The sequence below is a fragment of the Temnothorax nylanderi genome, unplaced genomic scaffold (genome assembly GCF_030848795.1).
Source record: "Temnothorax nylanderi isolate EJ_2023f unplaced genomic scaffold, tnyl_v1.0 TNYL_tig0022_pilon, whole genome shotgun sequence".
NCBI classification, from domain to species: domain Eukaryota; kingdom Metazoa; phylum Arthropoda; class Insecta; order Hymenoptera; family Formicidae; genus Temnothorax; species Temnothorax nylanderi.
Genome location: NW_027249084.1, coordinates 1,405,003 through 1,417,994, shown reverse-complemented (window position 1 = coordinate 1,417,994; position 12,992 = coordinate 1,405,003). Strand labels below are relative to the sequence as shown.

The 12,992-nt window shown below is 38.6% G+C and overlaps 1 protein-coding gene across 2 annotated transcripts in view; it reads left to right on the top strand.

Annotated features, from left to right (window-relative positions):
- LOC139769443 (pickpocket protein 19-like) overlaps nucleotides 1-12,760 on the top strand; it is a 35,282-nt gene extending 22,522 nt beyond the window's left edge. Inside the window, exons 2-6 of one of the 2 annotated variants that reach the window (XM_071700512.1) lie at nucleotides 8,141-8,416; nucleotides 9,804-10,073; nucleotides 10,153-10,209; nucleotides 10,332-10,556; nucleotides 11,366-12,760. In XM_071700512.1, coding sequence (XP_071556613.1) covers nucleotides 8,141-8,416; nucleotides 9,804-10,073; nucleotides 10,153-10,209; nucleotides 10,332-10,556; nucleotides 11,366-11,640 — 1,103 coding nt within the window. In that variant the 3' untranslated portion in view covers nucleotides 11,641-12,760. Of the gene's footprint in view, nucleotides 1-8,140; nucleotides 8,417-9,803; nucleotides 10,210-10,278; nucleotides 10,557-11,365 lie in introns of both variants that reach the window. The other variant, XM_071700511.1, reaches the window with a different exon arrangement.
- Nucleotides 12,761-12,992: the final 232 nt, after the last annotated feature.

The window sequence follows — 12,992 nt, the reverse complement described above, 5'->3', positions numbered from 1 at the left end:
GACAGCCTATACGTATCTCAGGATCGAGCGGCGAAAGAAGGATTTGTGCCATAATCGAGAAAAGAGGATAATTCGTCTCCAAGAGGATGAGGTTACGATCGTAGGGAGGCGGGACGGGCGGGAAGGGGAGACGAGAGATGGAGGACGTTATACCATCGCGGCCTCCGAAGAGAACGTCGATAGACCGTAATTTTATTGCCGAAGTTACGGTGGCCCCAAAGTTCACTTCAGCAAACATAAAGGAAGCGGAATACAACACAATTGGAAACTGTCTGCTGTCACTGATCTCCGCGGGTATCTCCTTGCACCCATTTCCTCCGGATATCTCCCCTCCCTTCTCCTTCAAAGAAAGAAGAAAGAAAAGCGAGATCGGACGTTAACTGCCGGTTAACTTTTGCATCGGCGTTTAATAGTTTGTGCTTCGCACTTAAACGCAGCCCTTTTCAGCCCTATTTTTTTTTAGCTTAATTGTCAAAGACATGAAATTGTTATCTCTGTTACAAAGTGTCGCTCACGAAAGAGAATTTCAAACGTCGCACTATTTGTTTAATGTACGAGAATCTGACGCATTGATTGTTGAAAGATCAGGAACAAGGATGTAAAAACGATAAAGATATATTCAAAGTTAGATAAAAGTTTCACACAGAGAAAGAATACGAGATATTATAAAAGAATATAAAATTACTTGTTTTCTAAAGATGCTTCTAATATTCGTCTATCTAACTCGTCCTAGATTCTATATGTTTGTTGATATGTACGTTAGCGATGTTTAAAAGGATTAACAGGAAACAGCTGCTAAATGCGATCATCGTTGCCCGACTCCAGCGAGATTCTCCTTTTCCGACCGCTTTTCAGAACTTTCGGCAAAGGGAAAGCATTTCTCACGAATGCAAAGTTTCCAAGCGTCGTGCGTAACGCACTTTACGTGGATACGAGTACTGTGAATAACGTTCTTCTCCTCCCTTGCGCGCGGCCGGGCCGGCAAGAAATTTCCGAGTGGAACGGCACGTCGAAGGTTTCACATTTCCATGGCGAGTTCTGAGCAGCGCTGCGAAACCAGTAATTTCATTATCGAACTTCTCGCCTCTCTTTTACGCCGAAGTTCCCCGGGATATCTGTAAGCTTCGTAAAGACGAAGTAGCGCAGATTGAAAGCTACCCTACTGTAAGCGGGCGGAATTTATCGACCGTTAAATAATAGAGGGGGTTAATTTTCGAGTGTAGCCGAAAAATATACTGCATGCAGACGAAGTTTGTAATAAGAGATGTTAAGTAGTTACTATAATAATGCTTATTCGTGCAATATAATGCTTGCACTATTTATTATCTGTTCGTGTTGAAAAACATGTTTATTTTAAATTCTTCTTGAATAAGAAACGTATAAATTGCCCAACTCGGGATGTATAGCATTAAATGCGTATAATTATCAATTAATTCTTAAACAAGTTGCGCATAATTGTTGACCTCTTTTTTTCTTTTTTCGTCCTATCCGCTCCAGCTAGAATCAAATTTTTTCTCTCTCCGCGTAAGCCGACACCTCATTAACATACTTACAGTGCTGCGTTAATTATGACTCCGTATTTACGAAAGTACATGCACTCGCGGAAACCAACATTGTGTTTTCGCCTGCAGTCCACAAGTCGCAAATCATGCAAACGATATTTCTACACGAATTACAGTGTTTGAGTAAATATTGAGAATGAAATTTTAAAAATGTAACAAAAATTACATTGTAATAAACGGATTTACTTTCTGTCTGTAATAATTTTTGCTTCTCGTAATATTTTCTAATTTATGTTCTATTCAACTCTGTTCTATATTTAATTATTTATTATTCGGTTATTAAAATACTTAATTTTTTAATACTAAAAGCATTATCGTGATTCCTGATAAAACTTCTTGAAATTCCTTGAATAATTTAACGTGTGACGGAAATTAAGATTAAGTTTTATTTAAAAGTATTACGTATGTTTTATATATCTTACAAAAGGATTATCGTAATTATTATATTATTGTAATAATTATAATATTTTCACGTACATTTATTATTATTTCAACGTATATTTAAAAACAATCATAAAAAAGAAAATGTACGAATGCAGTTGCTTTTATACAAATTGTTTATTTATTATGTTTGTAATAAAAATAAAAATATCAATATAAAAATGTTTTAAATATGACGAAAATATTGGGTATAGCCAATATAAGCGTTGTTACAGACATTGCTATTTTATATATGTACGTATGTCGATAATACAATTAAAAATATTTAAATAAAATAAAACTTTTTGCATACATTGCAATTTCATTAATTAATTGTAATCTTATTAATAAATATATATATATATATAATTAATATAATAATAAATCTTCATAGCAATAAATATTATAATCGTTATGCTTCAGCGTTAAAATAAAATGTTATAAAAATATATATTACACTGTTAGAAAATTTGTGTAGGTTGTTAAAAAAGGTCCTTGTTAAAATTTTTGTGTAAAACAATCAACACATACATGTGTAGATTTAACATATACCTGCTATGTTAATTGAACTTAACAAATTTAAAATGTAAAATTATTAAAATAATTTAAAGAATATGTTAAAGTAACACAATTTGAACGTATTTATTAAATGTGTTAAAATTTACAGAAAAAGAATGTTGATTTTACTCTATAACAGAAGTGGGAATAAAAATTTACAGAAAAAGAGTGTTGATTTTATCTTACAATCTTAACTTCCACATAAAACTTATGTTAATTATACACATAATTAACCTCAAATTACGATCAGAATTACATTTCTTTTCTGTTGAAATATTTTAACATAGTATCGTTGTTACTATTTAATACATCCATATTATGTTAAATTAACACAAAAATTTGAGTGGACCGTTTGGGACATGCGATTTATGTTATATTTAACACAAATTTTCCAACAGTGTATTTTTGATATAATTTATACTACATTTTCCACGTGACTCATGAAAAAATCACATCCATTATTACATCATGAATACTAATAGTAATTAAATAATTAAGATTATTTTAGATGGAGTCGTTCATTAATTCAATTCTACATTTGCTCGCTACTGTGGCTCCTTGAATCTTTCTTCTGTAATGTCACTTAAAAAGATGTAGTAAAATTAATGTGTAACAATAGTATAATCTAATATTGTGTTGCGAAAGAGAGAGAGAGAGAGAGAGAGAGAGAGAGAGAGAGAGAGAGAGAGAGAGAGAGAGAGAGAGAGAGAGAGAGAGAGAGAGAGAGAGAGAGAGAGAGAGAGAGAGAGAGAGAGAGAGAGAGAGAGAGAGAGAGAGAGAGAGAGAGAGAGAGAGAGAGAGAGAGAGAGTAGCTACGAAGTATTGAATAATATATCACAACGGAGTATAAAACTTTGTTAAAGTTACGAGTTCGAATTGGCAGGGCAAATTGATGAAAATGATAAAAACGATTACGGACGATTTATGTATGTTACCCTTATCGACATAGTAAATTGCGACAAACAGATGATAGATAACTGTTAAAATGATCGGTGTACTCATTGACTTGCCCATCATCGATCATTGTCGCATATTGAAATATAATGACGTTCAAATGTACACAACTCTCACGCTGACTCACGCATAGAATGGACATCCCTATAAATTAACGTCACTCTTTTCATCCGGTAATTCGGTGATCAATTCGAAATCGATGTATTCACAGCAAACTTATATAATTTAACGACGTCTTGATGAAAGATAAGAACTTGTGTTCTTGCTTAAAAATTCTTGCTAGAAAAAAATAACAGTGTTTCTTGGATATTTTGTATAAAACAATTTTGAATACGCGATATTGTTTCTCGAAGTTCTGAGAACCGGTCTGTGTCCCGATAGATAGCACCGTAAACACGGGCGAATTTTGTCGACGATATTCATAATTTATGTGAGTGGAAGGTGGTATGCCTAAGCCGTGTACTACACATAACGAGAAACATACTGAATAATTTAGCATTAACAAACAATTGTCGTTAAGAAAGTTAATTATGAAGGATATTAAGGTAGAACATTTGTTATCTCGTTTTAAATATATTGTTTAGCAAAAAGGGAATTTCAGGAAATGTTTGTTTTAACTCTTTTACGAGTAGATATTGCTTAAAGAAACATAAATGTGTATACGCAAACACACACACACACACACATATGTATATACATATGGAGGAAAAGTTTTAAGAAATTGTTATCTCGGAAATGACTCGAATGGCAGTGTAGCCTCGGAATATTAGAGTGGTTTATTTGTGGAGTAAACGTTGGTTCGACATTGAAGCTAATGCAGCAGCATTATGACATATACAATCAACATGGTAACTTTCGCCCTCGGGCGATGGTGAAAAACTTGGGCAGAGAAATGAAAATAATTTAAACCAGAAATTTATAACTCCGACCGAAAATAGTCATTTCTGGCAAAACCGCGGAGAATGAGAAACAAAGAGCGAACTATTTATTACGCTGAAAAACAATCATTAAAGCAGATATAGCTAAACAGAATAAACATAAAACCGATAAAGATAATAGACACATCCGAGCGGCTTTCAGCGCAAGTTTCAGTCGAAGCTAAAATACTCGATATCACACAATGAATAAATTAATGGAAAGAGCCAATTAAATATCAGGGGAGAGAGAGAGAATGAAGGGAGAAAATAAAAAAGCAGGAAAGAGTTAAAAGACAAGGTGAGATAGGGAGAAAAACTGTGCGGGATGCACTGCCATGCGCTGTCGCAGCTCTTTCGCGAGTTGCCGCCTCGATTACGCGTGAATTTTCAGCTCCATCGTTGCACAATTTACGCGAACATGCGTGCAGCGGGTCGGTGAATTCCAGGTGAGAGATTTCAAAAGACAGTTGTGTGCTTTCACATGTTCATATAAATGTGTCACTCGGCACAGACACATCCACACGTATATTTCTAACTGTACAGCGCAAAAGGAACAAGGCATAAAAATTTCAGATAGAAATTATAGTGCGATAAAACTTGTGCGGTAAAACGGATATTTAAATGAAACGGTTTACTAAGAATTTTAAGTGAAATGTTATTTCAAATCGATGAAATAAATCGCGAATCTTTCAAATCTCCCTCAATTATTATCCTTTATCTTTTATAATGGATCGTAACTGCTAACACAATATTTTGCGCAAAGATCATCGAGATACAAATTATCATTCTATCGATATAATCGATTCGCTCGTAAGCTATAGGCATGGGGGACACATGTATACGTGGGGTGTGCGCGCGCGGAATGAAAACCTGTGATGTTTAAGCGAAACTAATATTAGAGCGATTGCACCCACGTAGTTAATAGAACGTCGGTTTCATCGGTTTCATCCCCGGGATAATGAAGCACAGCAAGAGCGAAGCGCCAACAGTGTGGCGTCGATTGCATCATCGGGTTCGAACGAGAAATTGCCATCACGCATTTCCCCGAGTGCTCATTCAATTCCTCGAATAATGTTTTAAAATAGTAGCATCTTGAGCAGCGCAAATTTGTGTCAAATTTGCCCGAGTTGAAAGCTCGACATTATTTTCGAGATAATTACAAGAATTTATTATTAAATAAATCTATGACATTGAAGAATACGAAGTAAAAATTTAAAAAATGTAGGTACATGTGATAAAAAAGATTTAAGCAAAAATAATAAATGACAATTTCTAATATGTTTATACGTTTATACAATTAATCCGATCTGATAGAGTATTGTTCGTTTTAAAAAGTCATTTTGACTTACACTCTGGGAAAAATATAACCCACTTTGGGGCCCACGATTTTAGATAATCAAACTATTTGGATATCGTAACTCTAATTAACATTTTGGTTAGTGCCCCTTAAGTGAAAATTATTTTTGCGTAATTGAATATCGACAGAACTAATTGAGATAATTGACTAGTATAACTTAAAAATCTTATAAATAGATAGAATAGCTAATTACGATTTTTAGTTACGCGTAATCGTAGGCCCCAAAGTGGGTTATTTCCGTCTTTATTTTTCCCAGAGCAGGGAATTAAAAGAACCATATGGGAATTGATGCGAGTTCATCTCTGGACGAGTGTCGCGCGCCTCTGAAATCGAATTCGCAGAGAATTTCTGCCAAAACTGGAAAGACCGTCATTGGATTCGCCGAAACGTCGATAGTTTTCGTCGACGTGACATCGCCGCGAACGAATCAACGAATCCTGATTTCTCTCGTCCGAATTATACTAGAGGGATGCAATCAAAACCGGCGATCGCGACCCCCGGAGGCTTCTTCATTATTCGCGGACATTGAAGCGGCCCTCTCCCGCTCGGGTCGGCATTGTTTGCGCAACAATCACGCTAACCGAATTATCCTGATCACATCGGGGGCGCGCGCGTTCAAACACGCGCCACCTCTTCGGCCCTTTCCCACCTCCCATCGCCTCCCTTATATACCACCTACCTCACCTGTAATTGATTGGATTTTATTTGCACGATCCAGTGCTGATACCGATAAAAAATGAGGAATAAGCCCGACCTCCTTTCGCCCTCCGTTCGAGGACGCCTTCAAAAGGGTGCTTCAGTCCGCTTTTGACCGCTAGGAGTGACCATAAGGATGTATTTATCTTGCCGGTGTTAAGTGCCAGAGATTCCATCCAAATGAAAGTGAGCGAAGAAATTGTTTCGTTTAATATCTATTTTCTAGCCTCTCAATTTACTGATTTATCTATCTCTCAGATCCCTTAGGTTCCTCAAGGAATTGAATTTTCGAGTTTTAGGATCTTCTAGTTTCTATTAATTCCTTTGGATTTATATCAGACATGAAATCTGGTAAAAAGAAATTAAGGAAGTTGATGAAAGTCTCGAGAAATGGAGTCGCAAGAATCAGGCTGCGTGGAAACAAAGACCGAGGCAAATACTTCAACATGATCTTACAAGGGTTGAATTACTTTTGCACGCATACGAGTCTTCACGGTCTTCGATACGTCGTCGATCCCGAGTTACACGTAATCGGGCGATTCCTGTGGTTCGTCGTGTTTGTGATATCTTCCACAATCGCCAGCAACGTGATTTACTCGCTGGCCCACAGATTCCAGGTAAATCGTGTGTATGAGAGGAAAGGTGCTAATTTTGATGCAGTCGTATATGCAATCTATTAATCTGCCAAACATTTGGGCCATTGTTCGTTTCTGTTTTCGGCGGATATTAAAAGTTATGTTAAAGGTCGATGGTACATAGAGAACGATTTATATCAGACTTTAAAGTATCGACATAAAGCATAAATTTATTTAGGCCGCGCCGACGTCGATCGGCATCGAATCGATGCATTACGAGACGTCGAATCTACCCTTCCCGAGCGTGACCCTTTGTCCAAATGACCGTGTCGACTGGAGTCGCGCCCTCGAGCTCGAGCCGAGGATTTTCTCTAACGTTACCGACGAGGCAAGTGTCGAAACTTTTCGGAAAATACTGGGCAAGCTTTCCGTGATGAGCTTCGGGGATTTCGACGAGCTGGATTTTCTGAAGAAGCAGAATGTTCGTAGTCTCGCGGGTAGGACATCTTATATCTTCCTAAACTTTTTCCACGCGAGCGTAAATAAATTATAACGATCTTGGACGTTTCTGATTCCATCTTCAATACCTACCAGAGACAAGAAACACCGATGTCTTGTGAGATGTCGGTAGTTAATGCGCAAATTTCGATAACATTGTTTAAATCAATCAATCTTTATTTACTTCAGCTTATTGCCAAGAAGCGGACTTGGTTTACAAAAATTACTTGATCCACTCATACCATCCATGTCCATGTCCATACCAATCATCGTACTTACTATCATCTATTCTTCCTTACTCTAGTCTCTTTTTCTTTTTCCACAATTTCTTTAACACATTTTCTTTAACGCTATCCAATTCATTATTCCATTATCTTTCTAATTTTTTTCTCTTATTTCTATCTAACTCCGTAAACCAATCTTTGGTCATATCACCTCATATTCCTCTACATAATGACTAATACATCCCTTCATCCTTGTACCCAGACCACACATAGCATTTCATCAACATTGTTTAAATCGAGATCTTACCTCGAGCATTTTACACGCATGTGTGCGTTGCGTTTCTCTCGCTGGAGCTGAAGAATAATCATTATCGGACAGGTATCAACATCACTCAAGTGCTGCACGAGGTAATGCCACGCTGCGACCAATTGCTGTCCGCCTGCTGGTGGCGCAACGCCAATCGCAATTGCTGCGAGATCTTCGAGGTGCAGAAGACCGAATACGGTTTCTGTTACTCGTTCAATTCTGAAGTGGCGCAGACAGCACCGGCGAATCTCACGGAATCGCGGCCACGAAGAGCGTCGGGCTACGGCGATTGGAGCGGCGTCAAGGTTACGATTCATCTGGGAAACATATCGAAGCCACCAAATTCCGGTAAGGGCAATACTGGTATGTAATTTTCTACGTGGCGGGGCGTAACGATCTACGAAGAACCGATGTTATCGCGCACCCAGCGCGATGAAGCAAAAGGATGCCTCGCTCTAATATATTCATTTCACAAAAAAATATAATCATCTTGAATAAATTGTATTGAGAATCTGGAAATCGTGTGCGGTGACCAAGTGTTGATTTTCTAGTCGCGCTGCTGGTTATTGCCGTATTATTTTGAAAGATTCAGGGCTTGATCAATGCAAATTGAACAGCTTCTCAGCAAAGTCGCCTCGGTCCGAAAGTAGAAATTCTTCCAATGTAATATTTTGTCAATAATATAAAACAATGGCTGCATTCCGGTATACTACGGGATTGATGGGATTGTAGATTTATTGTAAAAATTGGTAAATCCCATTTCTATCAGTAATATCATTATCTTTGCAGCTCTTTCAAGGAGAGTCTAGGCTTTCATTTTCATCGAAAATATATTTCTGATTAATATATTTCTGATTTCTTTTAATATATAATCCTGTATTAGTATTTTTAGGCAACTTGTGTGCATAATTTTAATTTCGATCGTCATACATTGTTTGTTAATCCCATTTCTATCATTAATATCATTATCTTTGTACCTCCTTCAAGGAGTCTAGGCTTTCATTTTCATCGAAAATACATTTCTGTTTAATATATTTCTGATTTCTTTTAATATATATAATGCTGTATTAGCATTTTTAGGCAACTTGTGTGCACAATTTCAATTTAGATCGTCATTGCATTGTTTGTTGTTGCGATATTTGGACAAAGGAACGTAAACGCATTATTTGAATAAACATTTAGCGTAAATCCAAACTCGGGGGCCGAGGGAGAAGAGAGGAACCGTATAATGGCAAACAAAATGTAAACTCGGGTGAACCGTATGACGGATTAATAACTAATGCTATTTCTGTTATCCGTTAAATGACGAAGTATACATCAACGACACGTCGTTACTAATCCACCGTTATGCAAACCGCGCCGCGCGCGGGAGTCTCGCAAATATGATTTTAATATCTTCGCGAAAGCCGCCGACCGCTCGAGGATGCATTTTGAATAGGACGCGACTTCCATTCTGCCGTAATGTCGCTCCTTTTATTACCCGATGCGAAATGGAAACGGATTTATCGTAAACTGCAAAATCGATATATCGGCGCCGTATTGCGCGCGGCAGTTATTGAAATGTCGCCTTCAAAGAACTTCACGGTCCCGCCCGCGCTATACCGGGGTTCTAAGCCGCTCTGACCGGATCTACGTCAGAACCGGATCGACGAAAGAGAGGATTTTCAGCGTGAAAAGTTAAAAAATTGTATCTCCGCGGATATATCATTAACCTTAATACCCAATTGTTATATAGAGGAGATTGATGGCGTCGTGGTGATAATAAACGAGCCCCGGGTCTGGCCCAACAGCGGCACCATGATACCGTCGGGCTCGCTGGTCAGCGTGTCCTTGGAATGCGTTTCCGGCCACGCCACTCAGCGAGTCCTCGAGCTGGACAAGGACAAGCAACCGTGCCAATACGACGAGACCGGCATGTACAAGCAGGAGACCTGCCTATCGCTCTGCAAACGTTACTGGGTCGCCAAGTATTGCCGCTGCAACCCGTCCTTTCTGTTCCCCGCAAGTACGATATCTTTTAGCGGAGACAACGCGACGGCGACTTCGTTAACGTTTTTTTTTTTTTTTTCACGCGTGTGTTTCAGCCGCCCACTTCCGCGACTGCACCATCGAGGATTTCATCTGCCTGATCGATTACAACGGTGAGCGAGATTCCTTATCTATGGGAATTTCATTTACATGACTCGCGAATGTATTTTAAATATAATTAGCCGGATATGTGAATGTAACTTGCTTTTGCGAAACGGCTGGATGGCGGCGCAAGATGTGTTCAACGACTACATCGTTCACTTTGGCGGCGAGTACCCGCACGACATTCCAAGCATGATTTGCAACTGCTTACCGGAATGCGACTACTACGTCTACAGTACCCAGTTTTCTAACGTGCCGCTACATAACATGAATGACATTATGCTGGACGTGCATTTCATAGGGCAAACTAGTTTTCGTTACAAAACGGACATAGTTTTCACACAAATGGATCTCCTCGGTGAGTTCTCTGCATTTTTTACAAAATATACGCGCCTATTACATATTTTATATTTTTGTCTCTCGCCGAAAGCCCCTCGTAGCATTCCTAGTATGAAAAACGATAAATAAACTCTAAAGCTAGTTCTTTATCCAACATCTTTAGTTTAACGGAATTATCAGATCTCATATTTCTAATTAGCTTAAGATTTTATTCCGAAAAAAAATAGTATCATTAATTATAATTACCACGTCGGGTTTGAGAAATTTATAGAGACGAGACGAGAGAAGCGGAAGCGGAAAAAACGTTCGTAAAATGTCACTTTATTCAAATTCGCTTTCGGAGATTTGCGAGGAACTTTAATTTGCGGCGCCTTAATTATTTCCCTATCTCTATTAGCCGCTCCGCGGCGGTTTTCCCGCGTATAATGAGTCCCGCGAGATACTAAGTTACGAATTCATGGTGCCCTCATGCCTCTTGCTCAAAATGTTTACGTCGCAAACGACTATCTTGGATATTATTCGTGATCTTATCGTAAGAAAGTAAAGTGTCTAGCCACGAAAGATGTACAAAACTGTATGTGTGCGTGTGTGTGTGTAAAAGTTACACGAAAGATGTCTAATGTTATACGTTTTACGTGTGTAAAATTTTGCCTATAGCTTAACATCGCGTCGCGGAAATTAAAGCCAACACGTAAATCACCGCTTAGAAACAACCCGCTTCGATTTCGCTTAAACGTCATCCGTGCCCCAATATCACCAAATGTTTTTCCACGATCATCATATTAATAACTCGGAGCCCTAAAACGATTTGCATATACTTCCTCGCAGTGTCTTTCGGCGGCATAATCGGCTTGTTCCTGGGCGGCTCGCTGCTCAGCGCCGTCGAGCTGGTTTATTATCTGGCGGTGGCGGTATTCTCGTCTCTACGCTCGCGACAGAGGAGAACCGAAGGAGAGCGGAGAGCCCGACGATCGAGCGTGACGCACGTCCACGCAGCGGCGGTGCTGCCCATCCTGGATTACAACCCTCTGAAACCGCCGGCGAGGAGGATACCGATTTTCGCGAATTACGGCCTCGCAGAATTGAATTTGAACAGATATTGAATTACCGTGAAGTTTTTCGATACGCGGGCGGGGAGAGGGTCTCTATCATAGCCGAGCCACCGCGAAATTTGAGAAGGTAAAATAAGAGAGGAGGTTTATCTATATACTCTCTCTCTTTGAATCGATATTCGTCGAAATGTGGACGCGTATGCATGCGCGAGCGCGCACGTGTCCTACGTATATTCCGCTAATGGAATTCTGTATTTTTCCAAAGTCGCGAGGAGAACAAACAAAATTTTTCAGAACAGGAGCCCAGCTATTCCCATTCCTAAATCGTTCGGAATCAAGAGTACTGTCTGTTAGAATAAACGGGTTCCGTCCTGTTCTTCATAGACATGTTGGTTATTGTGTTTTACCGTGGGAGGCTATCCCCATAAATCAGGAAGTAGCTGCGATATTGATCGGATTTGACAAGGAAATCGAGAATGCCTTGCTCACGCGAAATCTGGTATCTACCTTCTAAAACCCATGTTCTTGCGCGCATTTGTGTGTGTGTGTGTGTGTGTATATATATATATGCGTATCAAAGAGAGGAAGAGAGGGAGAGGGAGAGAGAGAAAGCGCAGCTCATATTTTATTCAACGTTATATATGATACGTACCTTCCATCTTGCCACTTTGCGGCCGCGTAATGCTTGACTTCAATAATACACGCCATACATTTTACATGCATGTCAAGCGACTTCCTTGGCTTTTTCGAGATGGACTAGCGAGCCGAACAATTGTGTAACGAGTATTTACTCGCTATTCGAGAAAGATGCCACTAATAGCTTTAACGAGAAAGTTGCAATGTGTATGGAGGAAAAAAAAAGTAAAGGATATCTCTAAAGAAGAAAATATAAAGGCAATTGAATACAAAGACGGCTTGATGCGATAAATTAATTAAATTTCAACAAATTAATGGCTCGTGCGTTAGATTCATATTAAGGTCTTTTAAACAGTGACGGAAAATGTAAATGTAGCCAGACGGCGAATTATTTACGTTATATCCTCCACAGCGGACATACAATTAGAGGATCGCTAAGTAAGTTAATATAAAATGAATGTGTTTTATTTAGCTCGGATTTTATTTTTACTCTTTAAAACGGCAGAAACAGAAACATAAATTAATTTTCTTACAATTCTGGGCTTTTTGTTTAAAAACACTTTTATCCTCCTCCTCTTTATAAAGTAGGCTTGAAAAAAGCTGAGTGCAGTTCGAATTTAGTTAAGAAACATGAGAATACGGGATATATAAGTGTAATCCTGAAATTTTTACGTATTATTCAGTTTTCAGGTTTGTGAAATATAATATTCTATTGTGTAAGATTAAAATTTTCCTTAACAGTTGCTGTTGCACGTGAAAATACCACA